The following is a 26,068-nucleotide window of genomic DNA, read 5'->3' on the forward strand; positions in this document are numbered from 1 at the left end:
TTTTTTTCCACACACACACACTGTATTTTATTTTTACAATAGATAAATAAACTGACACCAGGCATTGTACATGGATGACCACAACAAAAGCAACAATGATTGCACTTATGAAACACACTCATACTACGTCATAATATTGACATTCAGTCCAGTAATCCTCCACTGTAACAGCTCCTTTACTTTGTAATGAAAATTGATTTGTACATTTTTTGCCTCTGGGACCTTGTGGGATTTTTTTTTTATTCAAACAGAAAGTTACAAAAATTACAATCATCCTCATCAGTTCACTCAGTCCCATGTAATTAATTTTTTTTTCATCTTGATCTTTTGTTAGCACTTTTATGAATTCATCAGTTTTCCATTAGAGTTCTGAAAATGCTTCTTCATTCAGTTCAGCAGTATAGTCAGTTACCAGAAACCTGTACTTGTCAGAGTCTTTTCCATGAATTCCTTGAAGATGAAACCCTTCTATAGGAACATTTCTGCAAAAGCATCAGGGTACACCCAGAACTGTCTGTAAATGACAAAAGACTTAAAAATGACCACGGTTAAAGATTTGATGAAAGTTCATAATAATGCAATTGACAAGGAAATTTAGTTATTTCTGAGATATACATTTTAAGGTAATAACTAGAATTATGTCTTATAACATTATACCAGAATGTATAAGAGTTTTAGAAATTTCATGTAATGTCTGAAACATTTATATTAACATATTTCCATACAAATAACCCAAAGAGAGTTTAGCATTAGTTGTTTTTTTGTTTTTTTATACTGCAGGTTCTTACTAGTCATCAATTTTATACACATCAGTGTATACATGTCAATCCCAATCGCCCAATTCAGCACACCACCACCCCCACCCCACCACGGTTTTCCCCCCATGGTGTCCATACGTTTGTTCTCTACATCTATGTTTGCCCTGCAAACCGGTTCATCTGTACCATTTTTCTAAGTTCTACATACATGTGTTAATATACAATATTTGTTTTTCTCTTTCTGACTTACTTCACTCTGTATGACAGTCTTTAGATCCATCCACATCTCAACAAATGACTCAATTTCATTCCTTTTTATGGCTGAGTAATATTCCATTGTATATATGTACCACAACTTCTTTATCCATTCGTCTGTCGATGGGCATTTAAGTTGCCTCCATGACCTGGCTGTTGTAAATAGTGCTGCAATGAACATTGGGGTGCATGTGTCTTTTTGAATTATGGTTTTCTCTGGGTATATGCCGAGTAGTGGGATTGCTGGATCATATGGTAATTCTATTTTTAGTTTTTTAAGGAACCCCCATAGGATCCTTAAAAAACCTATGTATCACTTATGAATATAGATGCAAAAATCCTCAACAAAATATTAGCAAACCAAATCCAACAATACATTAAAAGGATCATACATCATGATCAAGTGGAATTTATCCCAGGGATGCAAGGATTTTTCAATATCAATGTGATGCACCACATTAACAAACTGAAGAATAAAAACCATATGATCAGCTCAGTAGATGCAGAAAAAGCTTTTGACAAAATTCAACATCCACTAATGATTTAAAAAACTCTCCAGAAAGTGGGCATAGAGGGAACATACCTCAACATAATAAAGGCCATATATGACAAACCCACAGCTAACATCATTTACTCAAAGGTGAGAAACTGAAAGCATTTCCTCTAAGATCAGGAACGAGACAAGGATGCCCACTCTTGCCACTTTTATTCCGCATAGTTTTGGAAGTCCTAGCCACAGCAATCAGAGAAGAGAAAGAAACAGAAAGAATCCAAATTGGAAAGGAAGAAGTGAAACTGTCACTATTTGCAGATGGCATGATACTATACATAGAAAATCCTAAAGATGCCACCAGAAGACTGCTAGAGCTCATCAATGAATTTGGTAAAGTTGCAGGATACAAGATTAATATACAGAAATCTGTTGCATTTTTATACACTAAGAGTGAACTACCAGAAAGAGAAATTAAGGAAACAGTCCCATTTACCACCTCATCAAAAAGAATAAAATACCTAGGAATAAACCTACCTAAGAAGGTAAAAGACCTGTTCTTGGAAAACTATAAGACACTGAAGAAAGAAACTGAATATGACACAAACATATGGAAAGATATACTGTGTTCTTGGATTGGAAGAATCATATTGTTAAAACGACCATACTGCCCAAGGCAATCTACAGAGTCAATGCAATCCCTAACAATGTAATCACTAACAAAATACCACAGGCATTTTTCTAGAACAAATAATTTTAACATTTGTATGGAAACACAAAGGACCCTGAATAGCCAAAATCATGTTGAGAAAGAAGAACAGAGCTGGAGGAATCATGCTCCCTGACTTCAGACTATGTTACAAAGCTACAGTCATCAAAATAGTGTGGTGCTGACACAAAAACAGACACATAGATCATTGGAACAGGATAGAGAGTCCAGAAGTAAACCCACACACTTATGGTCAATAAATCTATTACAAGGAGGCAAGAATATACAATGGAGAAAAGACAGTCTCTTCAGTAGCCAGTCCTGGGAAAACTAGACAGCTACATGTAAAAGAATGAAATTAGAACGTTCTCTAACAATGTATGCAAAAATAAACTCAAAATGGATTAAAAATCTAAGTGTAAGATCAGATACCATAAAACACGTAGAGGAAAATGTAGGCAGAACACTCTTTAATATAAATCATAGGAATATTCTTTGGATCCATCTCCTAAAACAAAGGAAATAAAAGCAAAAATTAACAAATGGGACCTAATTAAACTTATGAGCTTTTGCACAGCAAAGGAAATTATCAACAGATCAAAAAGACAACCCACTGAATGGCAGAAAATATTTGGAAATGTATGACCAACAAGGGGTTAATATCCAACATATATAAACAGCTTATATAACCAAACATCAAAAAAACAAACAGCCAAATTAAAAAATGGGCAGAAGAACTGAATAGACATTTCTCTAAAGAGGTTGCTGATGGCCAACAGGCACTTGAGAAGATGCTCAACATCGCTAATCATCAGGGAAATGCCAATCAAAACCACAGTAAGATATCACCTCACACCTGTCAGGTGCTATCATCAAAAAGATGATATCATCAAAAAGAACACAAATAACGAATGTTGGCAAGGATGTGGAAAAAAGGGAACCCTCATACACTGTTAGTGGGAATGTAAATTGGTGCAGCCACTGTGGAAAACAGTATGAAGTTTTCTCAAAAAACTAAAAATGGAATTACCATATGACCCAGCAATTCCACTTCTGGATATATATCTGAAAAAAACAAAAACATTAATTCTAAAAGATGCATGCAGCCCACTGTTCATAGCAGCATTACAATAGCCAAGATATGGAAGCAACCTAAGTGTCCATCAACAGATGAATGGATAAAGATGATGTAGTATATATATACAATGAAATACAACTCAGCCATAAAAACTAATGAAATTTTGCCATTTGCAGCAACGTGGATGGACTTGGAGGGCGTTATGCTAAATGAAATAAGTGAGACAGAGAAAGACAAATACTGTATGATATGTCTTATATGTGGACTCTAAAAAATACAACTAACTAGTGAACATAACAAAAAAGAAGCAGACTCACAGATACAGAGAACAAACTAGTAGTTACTAGTGGGGAGGGAGGAAGGGGCAATATAGGGGTAGGGCAGTAAGAGGTACAAACTATTAGGTATAAAATAAGCTACAAGGATATATTGTACAATGTGGGGAATATAACCAATATTTTTTAATAACTGTAAATGGAGTATAACCTTTAAAAATTGTGAATCACTATATTGTATACCTATAATTTATATAATAGTGTACATCAACTATACTTCAGTTAAAATTTTTTTAATTAAAAGCATCTTGTAAATTTAATTTTATTGCTTTTGTGGCCTTATTGGATTTTAAGTTGTATATTTGTTTTAGTTTTGAGTTTTTTTCTAAGAACTCTAACAAAAATATAACTTGTTTTGTATTTTTACATATTTAATTGTAATTAAAATATTCTTCAGGCAGATAAGAATAGTTTACTTTTAAAAGGGTATGTATATAAGTTGAGTTTGAGAAAGTCTGATCTATACCTATATTTTTTATTTAGATCTATATTTTCATGGAGGTGATTTTTCGATCAGGATGTTTTTCTCTTTCATTCCTTATCAAAAATATGAATAGGTTAGGGCTTCCCTGGTGGCGCAGTGGTTGAGAGTCCGCCTGCCAATGCAGGGGACACGGGTTCGTGTCGTGGTCCGGGAAGATCCCACATGCCGCGGAGCGGCTGGGCCCGTGAGCCATGGCTGCTGAGCCTGTGCATCTGGAGCCTGTGCTCCGCAACGGGAGAGCCCACAACAGTGAGAGGCCCATGTACCGCTAAAAAAAAAAAAAAGATTACCCTCTCTTTTCTAAGAACATTCATCTCTTATTATTTCTCATATCTGGAGACCTATATACCCTGCCCATTTCCTCTTTCTGATGACATCATGTAGGCCAAGTGGCTAGGATGGTGCCCAATGTGTAGTAGGAACTAAGTAAGTTGTAACCCTTGTTTTATTTCAGTATAAACTTAGATACTTATGGGAATCAAATGGAAAAGCAAAAGTAAATGAGGTAATTAACATTTATAAAATGCTGGAGTTTCCCAAGTGGAAAGATCCACAGAAGTCAGGAGTTCTAGCCTTTGTATGGGGCATCTCCCTATGAAACCTCTCCCATAGGAGTCTTTGAGACATGTCCACACTTAGTGGCAGAAAATTCATCTTGTATGCCAGACCATTCCAGGGCCACACATTTCTGACTGCCTGGCATTTTTCACCATGTCGATTACAGACGTGATTCCCAGAAAAGTTTATCAGTTGGCCCTGAGAGAATATAGTCTTCCTGTGTCAGCTCTTCAAATATTTGAGGAGAGAAACCATTACAACTTAAGCCGAGTGCACTGAAACATTTCTCAGACTGGAAGGTTTAAAGTCTCAGGTCATAATAGAGGTATTATCCAGAAATTGGACATGCTGTTCAAAATATGGTCTGACCACATTAGAATAAAAAGGTTCAGATGTTCTGTGTACATTTTTCTTAACACAACTTGAGATTACATTTACATCCTGGGCATTCTGATTCTTTTTGTATCAGGAAATAAAGGTGATTTTTTTTAAATAGCTTCCTTTATTAAATGTTTGATTTAAGTGTCTTTATCTTAATTGATTGTTGCATAGAATGAACTATTGCTCTGAGCATTTTATTTCCCCTGTTGCTTAATCATGGAATACACTGAGGCTCTTGGCAAGAATGAGAATATCGGTCTTCTTGATTCTGTTGCTGTCTGATTCCATTGCTGTGTCATCTTGAGCATCGCCGGCCCTCAGGTACAGCAGTCCTCTCCTTTGTCCCCAGGTCATCCCGCTCTTCCTACATGGATGAGGACTGTGACTCTCTGGCCCTCTGTGATCCCATGCAGAGGATAAACTGTGACATTGACAGCCTGCCTGAGAGCTGCTTCGACAGCGGCTTGTCTACCCTGAGAGATTTCAATGAGTATGACTCGGAGGTGGAGTACAAGCACCAGAGGGGATTCCAGAGGTCACACGGCACACAGGAGAGCTCTGGGGGTGATGCTTCAGACACAGACGTAAGCCCCAAAGTCATTTCTCTCCTAGGCCTGATCTTCCGTAGAAATACGTATCTCACCCCGTTTGACCTTTATCTGTCATGGGCATTGTTTTAAAGGTTATACATGTGAAACATAGTTGGGAAAATGTTTCTCCCTATCAAGTTAGGGAAAACTCTCACAGATTCCCTTTTGCAGCCACTCTGTTCCATAATAGCATTGACTGTTGATTCAGCAGCATATTTTTCTTCTTTTTATTTCATGATATATATGTGTAATGAAAGACTTTGCTTTTTAACGGCTGACTTTAAAAAAAAAAAAAAAAACAGGTTCCTGATATCAGGGATGAAGAGACGTATGGCTCAGAAGGCGTGGCTTCCATCCTGGACTGGAAGCCGCAGGAGTCTGCTAGTGAAGGCAGTGTCATCAGCTCCTTGAGGAAGCCCATCTCAGCACTTGCACCACAGGTAGGCGGTTTCAGAGACACTTTTATTCATGAACACTGTTCATCTTCATGCCATGTAACTTACTAGGAAGAAAGCTGGCACTACCTTTGTCACTCACTGTGGCTTCCTTCCCCTAGACAGACATGGTGGATGATAACCATAACTCTTCCAGCTCACAGAAGGCTTACAAGATTGTGCTGGCTGGGGACGCTGCAGTAGGAAAGTCAAGTTTGCTCATGAGACTTTGCAAGAATGAATTTCGAGGAAACACAAGTGCCACCCTGGGTACAGTTCCTTTTTCAGTGGATAATGGGAAAGTGACCTTCTTTAGGTTGATTTCTATTTTTGTTAGGGATTATATACAGACACACAGATCTCTCTCTTTCTCTCTCTGTATAATATGTATATAGGTAGAGGGGGGTGTGTGTGTGCGCACACGCACTTGCACACACACGTGTCCTTCTCTATAGAATAGCCCTCTGTTTTGGCTAAGGCCTAAGTTTGGGAAAGGAAGACTAGCAAAGGACTGAGGTATCTGCTTACCCAGTGAGATCAACCAAAGTTTAGAGCCAGAGATGACAGATTCATTTATTCAGCAAGCATATCCTGAGTCCTGCTGTGAGCCACATTCTGTTGTAGGCACTACGGATACACAGTAAACAAAGTCGACTAAATCCCTGGATGAAAAACACATTTTAAAACATGAGATTGGGGAGAGGTGCACTTTTACACAGGGTGCCCAGGGAAAGCCTTTCTGATCAGGTGTCATTTGATGTTGATAAAGTGAGCTTACCGATAGCCAGTTTGGCATTAAGGTCAAAATCATAGCCAGGTGTATGTTCCCTCCCCTCCTTCACAACGGAATACATGAGTAATACCTCTCAGAACAAGGAAAAAATAGTGTCCTCATTTCCCAAATTTGCACAGTAATCAGTAAAAGGAATTGAAAGAAGATATGCAAATTATCATTTACTTTTCTTCCTTATCTAAAGAGTTCTTATTTTGATAACCAGAAACCTTAGAACAGATTACCTTCTTCACAATGGATGTCTTTCTAAATTTATGGTTCTCTGTTACACCTTTCAAGATAACAAAGCTGAAGGTTCACTTCAATTTGATTCATAAAAAGCCTACAATATTTGGTTCAGTTCCTAGAGAGCCTGGCATATATATACATCGTATACATGTACTTTTATATATATATATACACATATATACACACACACACACACACATATATACATACACACATGTATATACCTGTATATATACATAGGCACATTTATGTGCATGCACACACACAGATATAACTGAGTCCATCTAATTATGTGGACACATAAAACATAGATTTTCCTTTTGTCCATAGATTAAATCCTTCCCCAAGTCAGCCAACCTGCAATAAGCATCTGCACGCACTTGTGTGGTCTGACTTATAATTAGTATGGAAGGTCACTGTCCTTGAAGGCCAGGTTCATTCCTCTCCGTCTTGCCAAACTTTGGCTTATTGGCTTTTGTCTCATCCTAAAGAGGGCTTGAAAGTAAATACCAATGGAATTATTTACATCGTGTTCTCCATGTTCTCTTATATTCCTTTTCAGGAGTTGATTTTCAAATGAAAACTCTCATTGTAGACGGAGAGCGAACAGTACTGCAGCTCTGGGATACCGCTGGCCAGGAGAGGCAAGTGCTTTCCATAATACTTTGGATTCTGCTGAGTTGCACAGACAAGCCTTGTAGGATACTTGGTGGGTTTTGTACTCATATAATTCTGATCGAGCACGTTAGAATTTCAAGAATGCTTGTTTTTTTCCACATCCTTTCCTCCTTCGCTGATCCATCAGTCGTGTGAAGAGGATCTTTAAGCTTCCTTTGAATTGGTGAGCCACTGATAAAAAGAGAATGCCCTATCCTAAGGAGAAAATTTCGGTGAGGCGGCATTCCTGAACGTGGCAACAGTGTGAGGAGCTGCATAGCTGGGGCACCACAGAAGATGGAGAGGAGGACCTGTCAGTTCCCCGGTTCAAGGGCAGGGACACAGACCATTGATAAATAGCAGACTCGCATCTGGCCACAGACAGTACCCTGTCTTTCTTTCACTGCTGATGGCCAGAGCATCAAGCATAGGTTTTAATCATATCTAACTCTTAGGGAACAGACTGTATCCGATTGTGCACCAAACAAGTATGGGGGTACCTGCCGACCTCTGTAACCAGGCACCATTCAGGGTGTTCAGATTCAACGGTGAACAGGTGGACACAGACACCTGCCCACATGGAGCTCATATTTTCTAGCAGCATTTGAAAGATATGTGTGGTTAACATAGCTATTTAAGATCCTGTAAGATACTGCACTTGGTTTAGGACAGATAGGGTGAGGTGCGCTCTTCCCCTGGTGAGCCCCCAACACCCTGTGTGTGTGTCCTGTGGTGTTCCACATGGTTAGTTCTTCTACCACCCACCCACAATACTCCCTACCCACCAGCCAAAAAATAATTTTTCTCTGATGTGCCTCTCCTTCCATCCTTCACACACACCCTTCTGTGTCCCACAGCTGGGTTCTGGTAGTGTGTTGCTGAGGCTGAAATTTTTAGAAATTACGATCTCAACCTTGTCCTGGCTATGCTCTGGGGTATGTAGACTTTCTTGGGATTATTTGGTGGAGAAAATGATTGGCTTTTCTAAATCACTAGCCCAGATTCTTATTCTGTTACCTTTCACCAGGTCATTCTAGGCCTCGGGGATGACTATTTCACAGTAATAGGTTGCCATTAGATTCTCCTCAATTGGGGCTTGTTTTAAAAGGTGAGGGAAAAAAGTGAGCATAAAGGAGATGAAGAATGAGGCAGCACCAAACTGACTGACTGATTAGAACAATTACGTGCTATTCTCTTTTCCAGATTCAGAAGTATTGCCAAGTCTTATTTCAGAAGAGCAGATGGTGTTTTGCTGCTGTATGACGTTACGTGTGAGAAAAGCTTTCTTAATGTACGAGAATGGGTAGATATGATTGAGGTAAGAATTCAAAACAGAGAACCAAAAAATTACATAGGAGAGCTACAGGCTATCTCGGGAAATGCTGTTTCTCTTCTTTGTCAAAACGAACTCAACTACAAGCCACTGATCCAGGCTCTCAGGAAGAAGTGGATGTGAGAAGTGGGGTTCCCAATGGCACTTGGCAGTACTGGTCTCCTCCTCAGTAGCTGGGCAAGTTCCCACAGAGCTAAGGACACTACTAAAGTGAGCTTCTGGGGTGGGGAAGGGGGGCGGGGAACTCCTGAGTTTTCTTTTTTTTTGCGGTAAGCGGGCCTCACACTGCTGTGGCCTCTCCTGCTGCGGAGCACAGGCTCCGGACGCCCAGGCTCAGCAGCCATGGCTCACGGGCCCAGCCGCTCCGCGGCACGTGGGATCTTCCCGGACCGGACCGTGTCCCCTGCATCGGCAGGCGGACTCTCAACCACTGCGCCACCAGGGAAGCCCTGTCTTCATTTTTAAAGGATGGTTTTTCTGACTCTATAATTATTTGCTGACTTTGTTATACAGCAGAAACTAACACAACATTGTAAAGCAATTATACTCCAATAAAGATGTTAAAAAAAAAAAAAGAATCCATACCTAGACACATCATGGTTGAATTGCTAAAAGTCAAAACAAAGAGAAAATGTTGAAAGCAAGAGAAAAATCACTCATTGTGTACAGAGGAACCACAATACAATAATGACATCAGAAACGAGTCCAAAAGGCAGTGAAGTGGCATAATTTCATTGTTTTTGAGGCTCATTTCTTGATGCTGTATCAGGTGTGGTACCAAAGTGGATGAGCGCCTGGATGTTTTTAGGCACCACGAAGAGTCATTTCTCAGTGAGGGCTGCTGCTTCGCTTGTTTAGGAGCTATAAACCTGTTTTTCTAGTCAGGTTGTCTTCTATTCTCATAGCCTGCTCAGGGGGATGTGTCCTTACTGCCCCCTTCGTTTTACAGATAGGGAAATGGAGGCAGAAACAGGAAGAGACTGCCTGATTTCATGCAGCCGGCGAGTGGCCAGGTGGTGGGAGGGACAGAGTCTCAAACTTAACTCTGCCTCTCACATCTTACATTCTGCCAGCCAGCTCCTCTATGAATGCCGGGACAGACAGTGCAACAGTATGCATATGCTGATTTGGGGAGCATTATCCTGAGAATCTGTTAGTTTGAATGACTGCTCCTTGGCTCTTCACAAGAAAAGTGTTGACATTTAGGGCCTTCTGATTTTGCTTTTGTTGTAAGCCAGATAGCAGCAAGTGTGGAACTCTGAGACTCCATTTTTGTCCCATTATAGCTGAGGGAATATTTGTGTGTTTTGTACCTGCGATAATGAAATTGACTTGTAATCACCACTGTTTGAGTGAAAATTATAGAAAATTATGTGGGCACTACAGCCAAATGTAATTCTGGGGTCGCGCCTCTTGAGTTTGGTATTAGTTTGTATAGTGGCAAGGGTGATGGAGTCAGTTTGGACCACCCCTGGCCCTTACAACATCTTATTTAACCTCTCTGAATTTCAGTGTTCTGATCTGGAAATGGGAGAAGGTTTGGCTCCTTTTAGAGATATTTTGAGGTTTAAAGATATTGTCTGTACATCATGTGGCATATAAGGGGCATTCAGAAAGGGTAGCTGTTGTCATCATCAACCTCATAACTTGCCCAATGTTTCATGTATGCACAATTTCTTTCTTTTCTTCATGGTAGGATGCAGCCCATAACAGCATTCCTATCATGTTGGTAGGAAACAAGGCTGATCTTCGTGATGCTGCTGAAGCGGAAGGACAAAAATGTGTCCCAGGGTACTTTGGAGAAAAACTGGCCATGGTAAGAGTAAGAGTGGGTCCAAATTGGGAGGGACCTTTCACTTCTGTCTACATTTGCTGAAGAGGCTGTTTAACAAACTCCACTCTGTTTGATAAGTCTTCTGTCCCTATACAGGCAGAACTCCCAGTGGCCCCTATCCGTCCCATGAATGTAAATAATTATTCCAAGAGTTAAATCCCTTGTGGAGGTAAAACAATCACATGATCATTTTCCCCCACTGAGTACCAGTGAGAAAGAGGATGCAAAATTATTGTGTCTTCCTCCTCACTCTTCCCCAGTTCCTGGAATCCTTCTCTAGTCCTGGAACCTAGGTAGAGGAAGAAGAATGGGTGTCCTGTTTTGAAAAGATGGGTTTGGTTCCAGAGGGTCACTGTGCCAAGGGGCAGCAGATGGTGCAGTGTGTCATCTGGGTAAAGGGGTGAAGAGAATTGGAAGACTCATTCTTTCCTCTACGATTTGTAGTCAGTTGGAATAGTATAAAATTATTTTTGGCTATGCATTTGTACAAAGGATGGACCTCATTTCTGTCCAGATTATTACTGTGGGCAGTGTTTATTCTCTCATTATTATCATTGGGTCAGAATGCTATGTGGCCCTCTTATGACTTGTCTTACCCAAATAAGGAACCAGATGCTCCTTAGGTCAAATATGAAGTTCTTATCATAACAGTCCGATCTGACATCGCTATCATTGTTGTCTGTCATCAGCTTGAAAGGACTGCTCTATAACATATACATGTGAACTTTAAAAAGAAGTTTCCATTCCACTATTCTAAGTTGGAATTGTTTCTTGTTTTAAATTTTAGAACTGTGAGCCAAATATGATAAACATCAAAACTAGGCAGTGAAATATAGAAGAGATCCATTCAACACATATTTAATTGTATCCACCATGTGAAAAAGCACTTCATTGTGAGCTGAGCAAAGGGCAGAGAACAAAGGAAACCGTCCTTGTCCTCACGTAGTTTACTGTCTGGGGAAGACAGATGTTAAACCCACGAAATCCACATATTCCCCTAGAGAGCTCATAATTCCTGGCCACATGCCAATTTTATTCCCTCCCCCCCAGTTTCTCAGATTTCCCAAGGTTTGCTTATTTATTATGCATCTCATGTCCTCCACCCTCCTGCATCCTCAAAGGCCATCTCTATTTCACCCTATAACATCCTGGCTATGAAATTCAGCAGCAGCACTACCCATTTCTACTAGAAATACATTCATTTGGGGTATTTTTTAGATTTTCTATGGATTTGGGGGCTCATGGGTAAAGGTTTCACGGTAGTCTTTCCCCATTGTTTGGTTCTTCCTTCTCTCCCTGCTCCAGAGCACCCATCACATCTTGCCCGTATCCCACACAGGACTGTGTTGCCCACACCCAGCCCCACAGCGCACATAATTCTCCTTTCCTAAAGGAAACTGTCTCCAGCTGTTAGACAAAGACACCCAAAAATAACCTCATCATTTACATCTGCGGCAAGTGCTATGCTGGAAAAATACATGCCTCAAGAGGTTTTACAGTAGGAAGACCTAATACCAACTTTTCAGAGTTAGAAAACACTTAATCTTAACTTCAAGGGAGGATTACCTAAAAATCTAGAAGGTAGGTAAAAGTCAGCCTGGGGAAAGAGTTACTAGGGATACAGGATAACCTAGGTAGTGGTAACAGCAGGTGAAAAGGTCCTGAGGTGGGAGGAAATTTGGAGTGTTGGGGAAATAGAGGGACGGCCAGGGTAACATGAGCACTGTGAGTGAGGGAGAGTGGTGGCAGGTAAAACTGGGAGGTTGGCTGGGGCCACGTACAAGCTAGGCCTTGTCGGCCAGGTAAGCATTCCAACATTGCTTGAGAGGGATGGGAAGCATCGAAAGGTCTGAAGCAGGAGAGTGATATGATCAGTGATTGTATGTATAACCACTGGGAGGTTAAGTAATAGACTAGAAAATGTCCATTGGTTTTAGCAACACAGAGGCTGCTGAATCTTGATAGGAAAAGATGATAGATTGAAGGGGGGGTGGGATGTGTGTTAGCTGCCAGCCAAAAGGAGACATATTTTTGATGGACATTTGATTCCTAAGTGGTTACCTTAAGCTATCATTTTTCTCTCTCTCAAATTATTTGATAGAGAACATTTGGTAGTATGTGTGACACTTGGATATAAGAGCCTTAAACCATGAAATTTTGTATTGTGGGATTTTTTTTTTTTTGGATGCAAAATAAAAATCTCTGACTAGGAACTGTTCCTGGAATAAGTAGGCTCAAACCTGTTTTTTTTTTTTAAAGTCTTGAAACTCAATCCAATTTCTTAACTATTAGTTTTAGCATACTCAACAGGGCAATATTTTTATTTTATTTTATTGGTTTTAAAAGCGAACATTCCAGGAAACCTAATCAAAGCCTTCATTTAATGGTATATATATGTTTTTTACAGACCTATGGGGCATTATTTTGTGAAACAAGCGCCAAAGATGGTTCGAATATAGTGGAAGCTGTTCTCCACCTTACTCGGTAAAGTTTTGCCTTATATTTGGAAAACTGGATGTAGGATTGAATTTTCACTTAGCTGTTGTATGTGTCAAATTTCTTGACCATAATGTGAATCTACATGGGAAAACACTCTTGTCTTTCAGTAGTGGCTGGAGAAACAAACATAGTTTTTATAAAAAACTGGTATGCTGCTTGTTCACTGTGAACATTGGCAAAATACCTCTACTGCCAAACAAAGCAGGTGCATCTGAGGTGTCACTGACATTTCTGCAAAATGTGCCCACAAAGCTAATAGTTGACGTGTGTGAATCACTTCTAGGAACCAGACTTTAAACACAGGAGACTATTATGAATATAACTATCTATTATATTATGACATTTTCCAAGGTAAAGGAAAAAGAACTCAACAAAACAAACTGTATATCATGCCAGTTGGAAGCACTTTGTTTACATTATTTAACCCAGGTAATTATTAAGCTAAGGCAATGGTGTTAATAATATATAACATTTTGGGATGTGGATTAGAATGAAAATTGCATCATTGAGGAACTTGGTTTTAACTGTATTTTAATCCTTGCAGTATTCTTAGGAAATAACAGTGTTTTCTGCTGGATTTACTTCTTCTGCCTAGTTTTCTGCCACAGATGAAAAAATGATTCTTTGCTGATCTAAAGGGATTCAATACGCCCCCAAAAAAGAAAGAAAAAATATAAAAATGTGCATTAACAAAATCCAGCCAATGATCCTTAATTGCTGACAAAGCAAAAACATAATTTTAGGCAAGTAGAGATTTGTGAGATCATTTGTGAGATTCTGATTTTATAAGAATCTTAACTTTAGTACAGTAAGGGGCTCCGTGCTACCTTAGCTTCAGGCAGGGAGTGCTGAATTGCTGCCTGGGCTGAGCAGGAAAGGATGCTGCAGGCCAGGTCCTCCGCATGGCTGCTGGCTTCTGCCCAGCACATTGGAGGACTGTAGTGTCAGGAAGCTCAAAGTCCAACCTTAAATCTACCCCGAACAGCTGTGGAGTCTTGACTAAGTCCCTGTCTTCCTTTAGGCATCTCTAATCTGTACAATGAGGGAAGGGGCTAAAGAAAATGATCCCTAAGGCCCCTTCTAGTTCTGACAGTCTATGATTCCATATATAATAATAGCTTGGACTCTACTGAATAACATAATCACTATTTAACGCGGAATTGTCTTGTGGGGTCATATTACAGTTAAATGACTCCAAATTGCCCTGGTCACACCCAGAGTGCAGAATCGATCCTCTTTATTATATCATAAAGATAGGAGAGCCGACGACAGCCTTTTCCCCTGGTGCTCCAGCTGGCATGTTGGGTCAGCCCAGCAGCCTCCCTGTTTACAGTGTAGCTTCTTTACTTAAAACACCTGTGTGGGGCTTCCCTGGTGGCGCAGTGGTTGAGAGTACGCCTGCCGATGCAGGGGACACGGGTTTGTGCCCCGGTCCGGGAAGATCCCACATGCCGCGGAGCGGCTGGGCCCGTGAGCCACGGCCGCGGAGCCTGTGCTCTGCAATGGGAGAGGCCACAGCAGTGAGAGGCCTGCGTACCGCAAAAAAAAAAAAAAAACCTGTGTGCAGGAGCATTCTGATAACAAGGTCACTTCTTGTGAATCACTTATCAAGGAGCTTTTTAAATTGTTGCTATTGCATTATGGGCTGGTTTGAGGCCTCTAGGTTTGTTATGTTAACAATGTGTTAAACAGGAAAATTATAAATAAACCAAACATGTAAAGACTTTAATTTGCTTTATACTGTGTCATCAGATTGCTTGTCAAAATACCCAAGTCTTAAATAAAAATGGTATCGTTTCCGCAAGTGAAATTACCACTTTAAAAAGTTTTACAGCTTTCAGAATGTTATGTATAATAGTAACTCCCCTTCAAACCATGTTATGTCATAAAACTTGAACTAGAACAGTTTATGGGTTTGCACTGTCTGAAACAGTATTTGTTTTTGAAGGAAGGCCATAAATGTTTGGTTAACAACCTGAACTCCTCTGCTTTTTCTTGGAAAACCCTGTCTATCCCAGGAAAAGTTTCTCCTAGAAATGCAGTTTCCCTGTAGGGCTGATAGACATTCATTCCAACCATTGTCCACTGGTAAGTAAATCTGCCATCACTAGAGCCACAGGCTTTAAACATTTTTCAACAGATTCAAGTACAACAGGCATTAAACTGGTCAATGGCCTAAAATTTGAGAAAAACACGAAAAGCTCGGGCTGATGTATCAGTTCAGCGCCATTGCTGAGCCCATTGGGGATAAATCTGTCCATAAGATTGAGTCATTTAAAATGCAGTTGTTAAGTACATGGCAGTTTGGGGTGAGGTAATTTAATTTTCCCAGCCTTAAACCTGTTTTAGATGTTTGGAATTATATCTTCCTGATTTCCTTAAAGTGGGAGATGCTTGCATCTTTGGTAGATTAAAGAAACTGAAGGCCAGGTGAACAATATGGGTACCTATTTTTTCTCCCTTAATATTTGCTTTCAATGTTCAGTAATGTCTGCATTATTATCATTTCTGCTCAGTATGAAAGCCCTGTAGAGATATCAGGTTATGTAAGATAGGCTGTGCAATTTAACATTAGAGAAAAAAAAGAAAACAAAATACATGACCAGGCAGCCATATGATATGTAATTTACAGAGGCCTTTTAGACTTTCCAGAAGGGAGAGATGTGAGTTGTCTTGTGAAGATGCTATGTTTACTAAACCCATTGTACAGATAAGAAAATTGAAAATTAGAATGCTTCATCAGCTTGCTCAAAGTGACACAGTACTAAATGGCAAAATTGGGACTTTTCACTACTCTGAATCTCTGGCTTGCCTTTTAAATGTTGGTAATCTCAGGATTCTATTCTGCACTCTCTTCCTCTTACTCTTTCTCTCTCTACCTAATGTCTTCCACCACCATGGTTTCTAGAACTGTGTCTAGAAGGTGACTTCTAATTTCTGTATTTTTAACTCCCATCTTTTTTTAAAATTCCACAACTATATTCCCACCCACCAACAAATGAAAATTCCATAGGCATGACTGATCCAACATATCTAAACCCTAATGTGTTCATTTTTCTTTAAAATTGTTCCTTATTCTATACTCCGGTTCTCAGGAAACTACTAACATTATAATTGAAAAAGAGTAACCTAGAGTCAGTCTTGACTCCTTCCTCTTTCTTCATCATCTGCCTCTAGTGGGTTCTGGGGCCCTACTGATTCAGTGACCTCTCTGCAATCTTCCTTCAATCCCTCCCCGCCCCCACCCTGTTCTGCTTCAGGCTTCAAAATTTCCTACCCCGTTTAGTGCAAGAGGGACCTAAGTTTCTGCCTCAGAGTTTCTCCAGCATCAGTTCATCTTCCACCCTGTAATCAGGGTAATCTCTGTAAATAAAAATCCAATTAAGACCTTCTTGCTTGCACCCCACATTGGTGCCCTACCTACAGCATAGAGTCCAGCCTCCTTAGCAAGTGGCTAATGGTCCCCCAGAGCCCAGTTCACCTACCTTTTTATTTGCATCTCTTATCTTGCTTCCCAAATGAATGATAATCTATAGACACAGCAAACTTTGCTTCCGGTCATAGCCAAGTTCTTTTATGCCTCTTTGCCTCTATACATGCTATTCCCTGCACCTGGAATCTCTCTTCCTCATTAAATGACAGTGAATTCCTATCCCACCAAGAGGTCGGCTCCACTGTGCTTGTGTGTTAGCGGCTCTCGGGGACCTGGTAATGATTTATTTAGAAGACATCTGGCTTTCTCTCAAAGCTCACTAGTTGAGAGGGACTCCCCTGGTAGTCCAGTGGTTAATACTCCATACTCCCAATTCCGGGGGCCCAGGTTCGATCCCTGATCAGGGAACTAGATCCCGCATGCCACAACTAAAGATCCTGCATGCTGCAACTAAAAACATCCTGCATGCTGCAACTAAGGATCCCCTATGCCACAAGGAAGATCCCGTGTGCCACAACTAAGACCCGGCACAGCCAAATTTAAAAAAAAAAAAAAAAAATTTACAATTAAAAAAAAAAGCTCACTGGTTGAGGAGCCCAGAGTTTGGCATAAATCGGACATTTGTTGAATGACCAAATGGTCAAGATTTTGCATTTGGGAGTTTGTATTAGTTTTATATTGTCACTGTAACAGATTCCTACTAGCCTAGTGCTTTAAGCAATAAAAATAATAGTTCTGGAGGTCAGAAGTCTGAACCAAGTCTTACAGGGTGTTATGGGGTTGAACTGTGTATCCTCCTTCTTTTCCTGAGTCTTTATTTCTTATCTGTGAAGGGAAGACATTGATGCTCACCTGTTACCTGTCAGCATGTGTGTGTGTTGTGTGTATTAAATAAGGACTATGTGAAAACATGTAACATAGCATTTATTAACTAGTCTCCAGCAAGAACCAGTTACCCTTTTGTTTCCTACTCACAGAGCAGTGGTTTTCAAAGGTTAGCACATATCAGCTCCTTTTGGGGCTGTGCTGACCAGTTTAGTAGCCACTAGCCACCTGAAGTGTGGCTAATCCAAGCTGAGATGTGCTGGATGTATTAAATAAATACTGGATTTTGAAGACAGTATAAAAATTGTATTCAGACTATACTACAAAGTTACAGTAATCAAGACAGTATGGTACTGGCACAAAAACAGAAATATAGATCAATGGAACAGGATAGAAAGCCCAGAGATAAACCCATGCACATATGGTCACCTTATCTTTGATAAAGGAGGCAGGAATGTACAGTGGAGAAAGGACAGCCTCTTCAATAAGTGGTGCTGGGAAAACTGGACAGGTACATCTAAAAGTATGAGATTAGATCACTCCCTAACACCATACACAAAAATAAGCTCAAAATGGATTAAAGACCTAAATGTAAGGCCAGAAACTATCAAACTCTTAGAGGAAAACATAGGCAGGACACTCTGTGACATAAATCACAGCAAGATCCTTTTTGACCCACCTCCTAGAGAAATGGAAATAAAAACAAAAATAAATTTTTTTTATTTGACCTAATGAAACTTCAAAGCTTTTGCACAGCAAAGGAAGCCATAAACAAGACCAAAAGACAACCCTCAGAATGGGAGAAAATATTTGCAAATGAAGCAACTGACAAAGGATTAATCTCCAAAATTTATAAGCAGCTCATGCAGCTTAATAACAAAAAAACAAACAATCCAATCCAAAAATGGGCAGAAGACCTAAATAGACATTTCTCCAAAGAAGATATACAGACTGCCAACAAACACATGAAAGAATGCTCAACATCACTAATCATTAGAGAAACGCAAATCAAAACTACAATGAGATATCATCTCACACCAGTCAGAATGGCCATCATCAAAAAATCTAGAAACAATAAATGCTGGAGAGGGTGTGGAGAAAAGGGAACCCTCTTGCACTGTTGGTGGGAATGTGAATTGGTACAGCCACTGTGGAGAACAGTATGGAGGTTCCTTAAAAAACTACAAATAGAACTACCATATGACCCAGCAATCCCACTACTGGGCCTATACCCTGAGAAAATCATAATTCAAAAAGAGTCATGTACCAAAATGTTCATTGCAGCTCTATTTACAATAGCCCGGAGATGGAAACAACCTAAGTGCCCATCATTGGATGAATGGATAAAGAAGATGTGGCACATATATACAATGGAATATTACTCAGCCATAAAAAGAAACGAAATTGAGCTATTTGTAATGAGGTGGATGGACCTAGAGTCTGTCATACAGACTGAAGTAAGTCACAAAGAGAGAGACAAATACCGTATGCTAACACATATATATGGAATTTAAGAAAAAAAATGTCATGAAGAACCTAGGGGTAAGACAGGAATAAAGACACAGACCTACTAGAGAATGGACTTGAGGATGTGGGGAGGGGGAAGGGTAAGCTGTGACAAAGCGAGAGAGAGGCATGGACATATATACACTACCAAACGTAAGGTAGATAGCTAGTGGGAAGCAGCCGCATAGCACAGGGGGATCAGCTCGGTGCTTTGTGACCGCCTGGAGGGGTGGGATAGGGAGGATGGGAGGGAGGGAGACGCAAGAGGGAAGAGATATGGGAACATATGTATATATATAACTGATTCATTTTGTTGTAAAGCAGAAACTAACACACCATTGTAAAGCAATTATACTCCAATAAAGATGTTTAAAAAAATTGTAAAATAGCTCATTAATATTTTTATTGGTAGCATGCTAAAATGATATTTTTGTAGTACTGAGTTAAATAATATATGTTAATAAAATTAATTTCACCTATTTCTCTTTACATTTTTTACTGTGGCTGCTAAAGAATTTTAAATTACATACGTGAATTACATTCTATTTCTATTGAACAGCGTTGCTGTGCTGGGAATATGCCAATTCCCAGGATCTACTGCTTTGTAACAAGCCACCCAAAATGTAGTCGCCTAGAACAAGACCACTTTTTATTTTTTGAAATTACCAGAAGTGACTGGATCTCACTGGAGGGTCCGTGACTGCTCTCCCTCGGGCGTCTCATGCATTTGCGGTCGTGGACACTGCTGTGGCTCGGTCTGATGTCTGCGGCCAGGGGGCTCCTCCCTGTGGCATCTCAGCCCCCTGGACCTCTCTGCTGCCCTCTCTCCAGTGAGGAACACTGGGCTTCGTAAATGGCAGCTCAAAATGGTCAGGCCTTATTAATGCCTGGCTTGGTAGTTTTAGCACACCATTTCCTCGCCATTCTATTGGTCTGAGCAGTCACAGAGCCGGTGCTGACCATGGGGGAGTGACACAAGCTTCACCACTTAATGGGGGGCACCAGACACTGACAGCGGAGGCAGAACTCTTGGGGGTTGTCTTGGGGACAAGCTGTCACACTCTCCTTACTCACAGAGTTTGCCATTCAGCTTGTCTAAGGTGGGACTTCAGGATGTGTGTATTTCACAAGCATCCCCAGGGATAGGAGACTTCCCTAGGGGGCTTTCATAAGATCATGGAGATCTTTGGTCCAGTGTTGCCTCTAGCAGTTATTTCTAAAAGAAATTTAGGAAGAGGCAAAAGGAAGACATTTTTTCTGGATTTTAACCATCTGTTGTTATCTCCACGATCTTGTATAATTACAGAATGGTTATAAAGTCAATGTTAATGTTAAGCCTTAGCTGGGGGTGGGAGCCAACAGGTTCCAGAGTCCTAAGGAGTGACCTGTGCGTGTGCAGACTATAAGCCATGCAAAACCACAGGAGAGAGCAAGAATAGTCTGTGTGTGTGCATGTGAGTGTGTGCACGTGTATAGGCACCTGGGCGTGTGTGTGTGTGTGTGTGCGTGCGTGCGTGCGCGCGCGCGCATGCATGAGTGTGTGGCCTGGTACTGAGAATGTGAGCACTGGAGCCCACCTGTGTGGCCACTTCTCCAGCTGTGTAACCTAAGGGAAATTTCTTAACTTTTTTTTGCCTTTTTTTCCTCACATAAAATGGGGCACAACAAAATCATATAGTTGTTGTGAGGATTAAATAGGTCAACACCTACAAAGCACTTAGAACACTGTCTGGATGGCACACAGCAAGTGCTCAGCAGTGCTCTTTTATTTCCAGAGAGTTGTTTATGGTTCAGTTTTATACCTCAGTAATCTCCTTTCTCTCTGTGTCTCTCTCTCTCCCTCCAGGGAAGTGAAAAAAAGAACTGATGAGCATGACAGCAAATCCATTACCAATCTGAGTGGGACCAGTTCCAAAAAGTCAACCCAGATGAAGAATTGTTGCAATGGTTAAATCCAAAAGATCCTTGGCCCACGAAGCCTTCATTCCCAGAGTACTGAATGTCCGTGACTTATCTGCTTCCTACATGGAGTGGTACGTCCTACAGGCCCTGTCGTATGGAGAGTTACAGTGTGGGAAATCTGAACTGTGCTCTCAGGTCCCTCCAGAACCTCGGCTCTTTTTTGCTATGTTTCAATGAGTGATTTGGGCCCCCTGGTTAAATATACCTGTCTTATCCTTACAAAGTCTTAATAGATAGTGTGTAAATGTTTTTAAAGGGGTTAAAAAAAAAAAAAAAGCACATGCTCAGATCAGAGCTATAGAAGAAATTCACTGACGTAATTAGGTTCATGTGGTAAATAACTTATGACATTTACTTCCAATATTCAATACTAGCAAACTAATAAAAGGGGGTTACCATCCTAGCTTTGCTGTAAACTAGCCTTGTGGTCTCAGACGTGTTGCCAACCCACATTACATCCATTTCCTCATCTGTAAACAAGCAGCTTATAGCCTTTCAGGCCTAGGCCCTCTCAGCTCTGTAGCTCTTTTAAGGAGTGAGAAGGAGAGCATGATGGCCCACAGTTAATAAGGACTCTGCTTGTCTGTACTTTTAATTTTTATTTTTTTATTTATTTTTTTGCCATACGCGGGCCTCTCACTGTTGTGGCCTCTCCCCTTGCGGAGCACAGGCTCCAGACGCGCAGGCTCAGCGGCCATGGCTCACTGGCCCAGCCGCTCCATGGCATGTGGGATCTTCCCGGACCGGGGCACAAACCCGCGTCCCCTGCATCGGCAGGTGGACTCTCAACCACTGCGCCACCACGGAAGCCCTGTCTGTACTTTTAAAATATTGGGGTATTAATTTTTCTCACTTCTTGTACAAGAACAGAATTTGAGAAAAAATGGTAATGTTTTAAGCTCCAGTGGAGACAGAAAAATCTATTTTTTATATATAAAGAAAGAAAACAAAATAAGTGTTTTGGGGGACAAAAATAGTTTGTATATAAAAGAGGGTATTTTTTAATCTCAGAATACTTATAAAGTCAATGGTTTGAATTCACTGTTAAAAATTCTAATGAAAAAATATAAAGCGACATGCAACTGAAAATACAATGCCCAGGAAAGTTGTCACACTTCACTTAAAAAAAAAACACCAGCAAGAGACTGCCAGGGGCTGGTAAAAGGGAGGAATTGAGAGTGACTACTAATGGGCTATGGTTGCTTTGCGGGATGATGAGAATGTTCTGGAATTATATTGTGGTAATGTTGCACAACTTGGTGAATATACTAAACCCCACTAAACTGTATACTTTAAATGGTGAATTTTATGGTATGTGAATTGTATCTCACTCAAAAAATACACTAGTATTGATTTAACATTTTGCTGAATGAAAATATGCATGCTCAAACCTCCCCATGGTTTACCCATGGTTTAAGAGTATAATCTCCAGAAAAACGCAAATCCCCTAACTCCCTGGTTGCCAGCATTCTCCTCCTTAAATAATGAACAGTGAAAGAAATGTTACATGTAGTTTCGGAAAATCACCTCTTTTGAAGAGGAATTGTGGTTAGGGTACAGGTAACTCAGAGTCCTTTGTTTCAGGTGATTAGGGACTCATCCTCACCAACAGCCTGATAGGTTTTGCCCTCCTAGAAGCCGTACTGCCTCCCAGACTTCCCCACTGAAATGTCTCCAAAAGCCAAAGGAGTCAGTACCTGACCCCAGGGTGGGTCAGCAAGGCATGCTCTTTGGTTTTTGGTTTTGGTTTTCAGTGGCCTGAACCAGCTAAGTTATTCCCAACTAGAGTCTTGAACTTACCTTTGTTCATAGGTCCAGGCCCCAAGTAGCCTGCTGAAAAAACTTAAATAATAGCTCTTATTTATTGTAATACATAAGCTAAAAACATCCCTCTTGTAGAATTAAAACAATTCTATTTATGATTTTTATGATCATGTTAGCACACAGAGATTATAATTAGCCACAACGTCCGTTTAGCTTTTCAAAGTGTGCCTTCTCTCTACTGGTGAGATCTAGTTCGGTTTGTTTTTTGTTTTTTTTTTTTTTTTTTACTGGAAAGTTGGTTCTGTCCTCAACAACTCTACCATGGATTCCTGTTTTCTGTTTTTTGGTCCCAGGAGAAAAAAAAGTTTACATTTTTTACCAAAAAGAATGCCTTGCTGGTGGGGAATTGTCAAACTGAACCAGGGAGGGATGGTTATTTTTGTGCCATGGTGTGATGAAAGTTTTGCCACTGCTGTTTGCCTAGGTGGCATCTATGGAGCCTAGGTTAGAATAGGCCTGACACCTATGTGTTGATATATGGTACTCAAGTTTAGGTGTTTGGTGCAATTGCACAAAACTGTGTTGGTATACATGTTATTGTGTTGTCTTTATTTATTTTCCCACAAAGTGTCTATATTTGTCTTACAATCTGTATATAATAGTATACCTTTGATACAGAAGTATTATCTTGGTCTTTGCTTCTGGGTTGTACAGCCAGTGCACCCAACTTGATTAGATTAGATAGGTGCCTGTGATTAACAAAGCAATCATCTTTAACTAATTGATCCTGAATAGATATTTTTGCAACAAAATCCAAATTAGAGACTTATAGCTCCATTAGAGACTTACAGTTAGCAATCTTGTTTAAAGAAAAGCTACTTATAGCTCTTTCAGTTGCCTTGCTAGGAAACCAAGATTATTACTAACATTTGACTTCATGAAGGTGTTCTCAAATTTAGAGTATATTTTTGGTAAGAACAAAAATAACTAATGTTTTTAAATTGAACTTAATTTGCTACACTTGCATAGTTCTATGCAAGTAACTCACCTTGTCTCAATTTTTCCTTGGAGAGCTTTTAAAATCACAGTTAAACTACACTCTTTTTATGTATCCTGACACAATGGATAATATTTTAGTTTTGTCATGGAAAAGAACATTGGCTATGGAGACATTTTTCACTGTTAACTTTTAGCCTCATGCATTTTCATAATTTATTTTTTCCACTTGCTGCTTTATATGACATATGTGACATTTGATTATTTAATACTAAATATGATTTGCATGAAGCCAAAGCGTACAACCCTCTTGCTGAAGATAAAATTGAGTTTAAAGATATTTATTTTCATATTTGTACAGTGATCGGCTTCAGAGTCACGTTTTTTGTGGGCTTTTATTGTATATGTGTATGAGAAATTTCATATGTATATATTAAGAAGGCCTCTGAGTACTGAATAATTATTTTATGATTTTGATTTACATGGTTGACATTTTCATGGTATCGGCTATATTTCGTTTATACTGTTTATTTCTCTTCAAACCATTAATAATTATCCCGTAAAGTGTAATTTTTATAGCAATGCAAATGTCTAAGGAACTACAAATATTTTCTACATCATAAATTCAATAAAGCATGCTTGCTTTGGCCTTCTGGTGTTTCCTTCAGCTTTGCTGCAGGCATCGCTGAAGTAATTTTAGTCCTACGATGTGCCTACATGAAACCCTGCCTCTAAAACACTGGCCTGGGCAGCTGGCTGAGAGAGAAAAGGATGAACACATGGTGTGTGGTACTGTGGCACATCATGTCATCTCGGCCAGCGGGGCTACAGGTCGACCAGCTTGGGGTGTGACAGCCAGCAACAGTAAGGCTTTCGCAGAAAAATTTCAGGACGTGCTCTGGCAGTTCTCATGACCTCAGGGGTTAGGCCCCTCCTCTGACACCCCTGCGTGGCCCCCCACCCTGCCTAGCTAACTCCGCTCATCCTTCTGCTTTAGTTTAAACATCACTTCCTTCAGGAAGTTTCCCTTCTCAACCCCAAACCAGGATGAGGCTGCCTGCTTTCACCTGTAGAGCCCCCTTCCTAACTGGTCAGCATCCTTATTGCCCTCATACTTGTTTAACTAGACATAGCCTCTGAGCTTTATCCCTCTTGTCTGCTGCTGCCTCCCCTCTGCTATACACAGTGCTTGAATGGGAAATCAAAGAATTAACTGTTTAAAGGCAGGCTTTGCAGAGTTTCTGCAGACACACATACACAGAGACATACATACACAATACACAAGGACAGTATAAATAAGAGGCAACATATTTTGGTGGCCACAGGTCTGAGCTCTGCAGCCAGCCTGCCTGGGTTTGAACCTGGCCTCATGTACCTACTAGTCGCTAACTGTGAATAAGGGGCTTAATCTTTGTGTACCCCAGCTTCTTCATTGGTAAAATAAGGGTGACAACAGTACCTTTCTCATGGAGTGGTTGTGAGGACTAAATGAGTGTATGTATGGAAAGGGCTTAGAATAGTACCTGGCATTTTGATCACCCTCAGTGAAAAAAGAAAAACTTTTGAGGCACCACTGATCCCATTGGTCTTGCTCAGGGCCCTGGGTACTACCATCAATATGACAGAACTCCCGAAATTTACCAGATTACTTTGAGGAATGGGGCATTGTAGAGGATTCACTTGGACATAAGTTCATTTACCTCCCACGTATATTCTTGGTATTTCATTAGGCACAAAGTTGGGGTATCATATAGGACAGAATATTCTGTAAAGAGTAGATTAAAAGAGAAGGAAATCATTGAGAGAAAAATGAGGGCCTGAAAGTTAGAATGGAAAGTTGTGAATGGAGTCCTTATAAGCGTATGCTCTCCGTTTATTAAGGGGTGACTGGATGAAGTAGTTGAAAGGACGAAGAATGTAACAGAGCTCTGACTGGGCTTTCAAATCTAAATGACAGTAAAAATGGTGGTGGGTATTGGGGTTATTTAAATGGAAACTAACCTTTATACTATGACCAATAGCCTGTTGACAAGGATTTCCTGTGTATATATCCAAAAGTCCACAGGATGGGAATGAATCTCCAACAAAGCATATTGTTTTGCAAGCCGTAAAATAAAAAATAACATCTTTTCTTTCCAGATCTAGACATTAAGATGTTTTCATAGC

The 26,068-nt window shown here is 40.2% G+C and overlaps 1 protein-coding gene across 6 annotated transcripts in view; it reads left to right on the top strand.

Moving 5' to 3' along the window:
* The window catches only part of RASEF (RAS and EF-hand domain containing), a 187,373-nt gene extending 161,306 nt beyond the window's left edge, over window positions 1-26,067 (top strand). For 5 of the 6 annotated variants that reach the window (XM_079927575.1, XM_079927576.1, XM_079927577.1 and 2 more), the window contains 8 exons: window positions 5,398-5,632; window positions 5,941-6,078; window positions 6,195-6,342; window positions 7,656-7,737; window positions 8,954-9,068; window positions 10,780-10,899; window positions 13,325-13,401; window positions 21,027-26,067. In XM_079927575.1, the coding sequence (XP_079783701.1) occupies window positions 5,398-5,632; window positions 5,941-6,078; window positions 6,195-6,342; window positions 7,656-7,737; window positions 8,954-9,068; window positions 10,780-10,899; window positions 13,325-13,401; window positions 21,027-21,132 (1,021 nt within the window). In that variant the 3' untranslated portion in view covers window positions 21,133-26,067. Of the gene's footprint in view, window positions 1-5,353; window positions 5,370-5,397; window positions 5,633-5,940; window positions 6,079-6,194; window positions 6,343-7,655; window positions 7,738-8,953; window positions 9,069-10,779; window positions 10,900-13,324; window positions 13,402-21,026 lie in introns of all 6 variants that reach the window. The other variant, XM_079927573.1, reaches the window with a different exon arrangement.
* Window position 26,068: the final 1 nt, after the last annotated feature.

This window comes from Stenella coeruleoalba, assembly GCF_951394435.1.
Source record: "Stenella coeruleoalba genome assembly, chromosome: 7".
Taxonomy (NCBI): domain Eukaryota; kingdom Metazoa; phylum Chordata; class Mammalia; order Artiodactyla; family Delphinidae; genus Stenella; species Stenella coeruleoalba.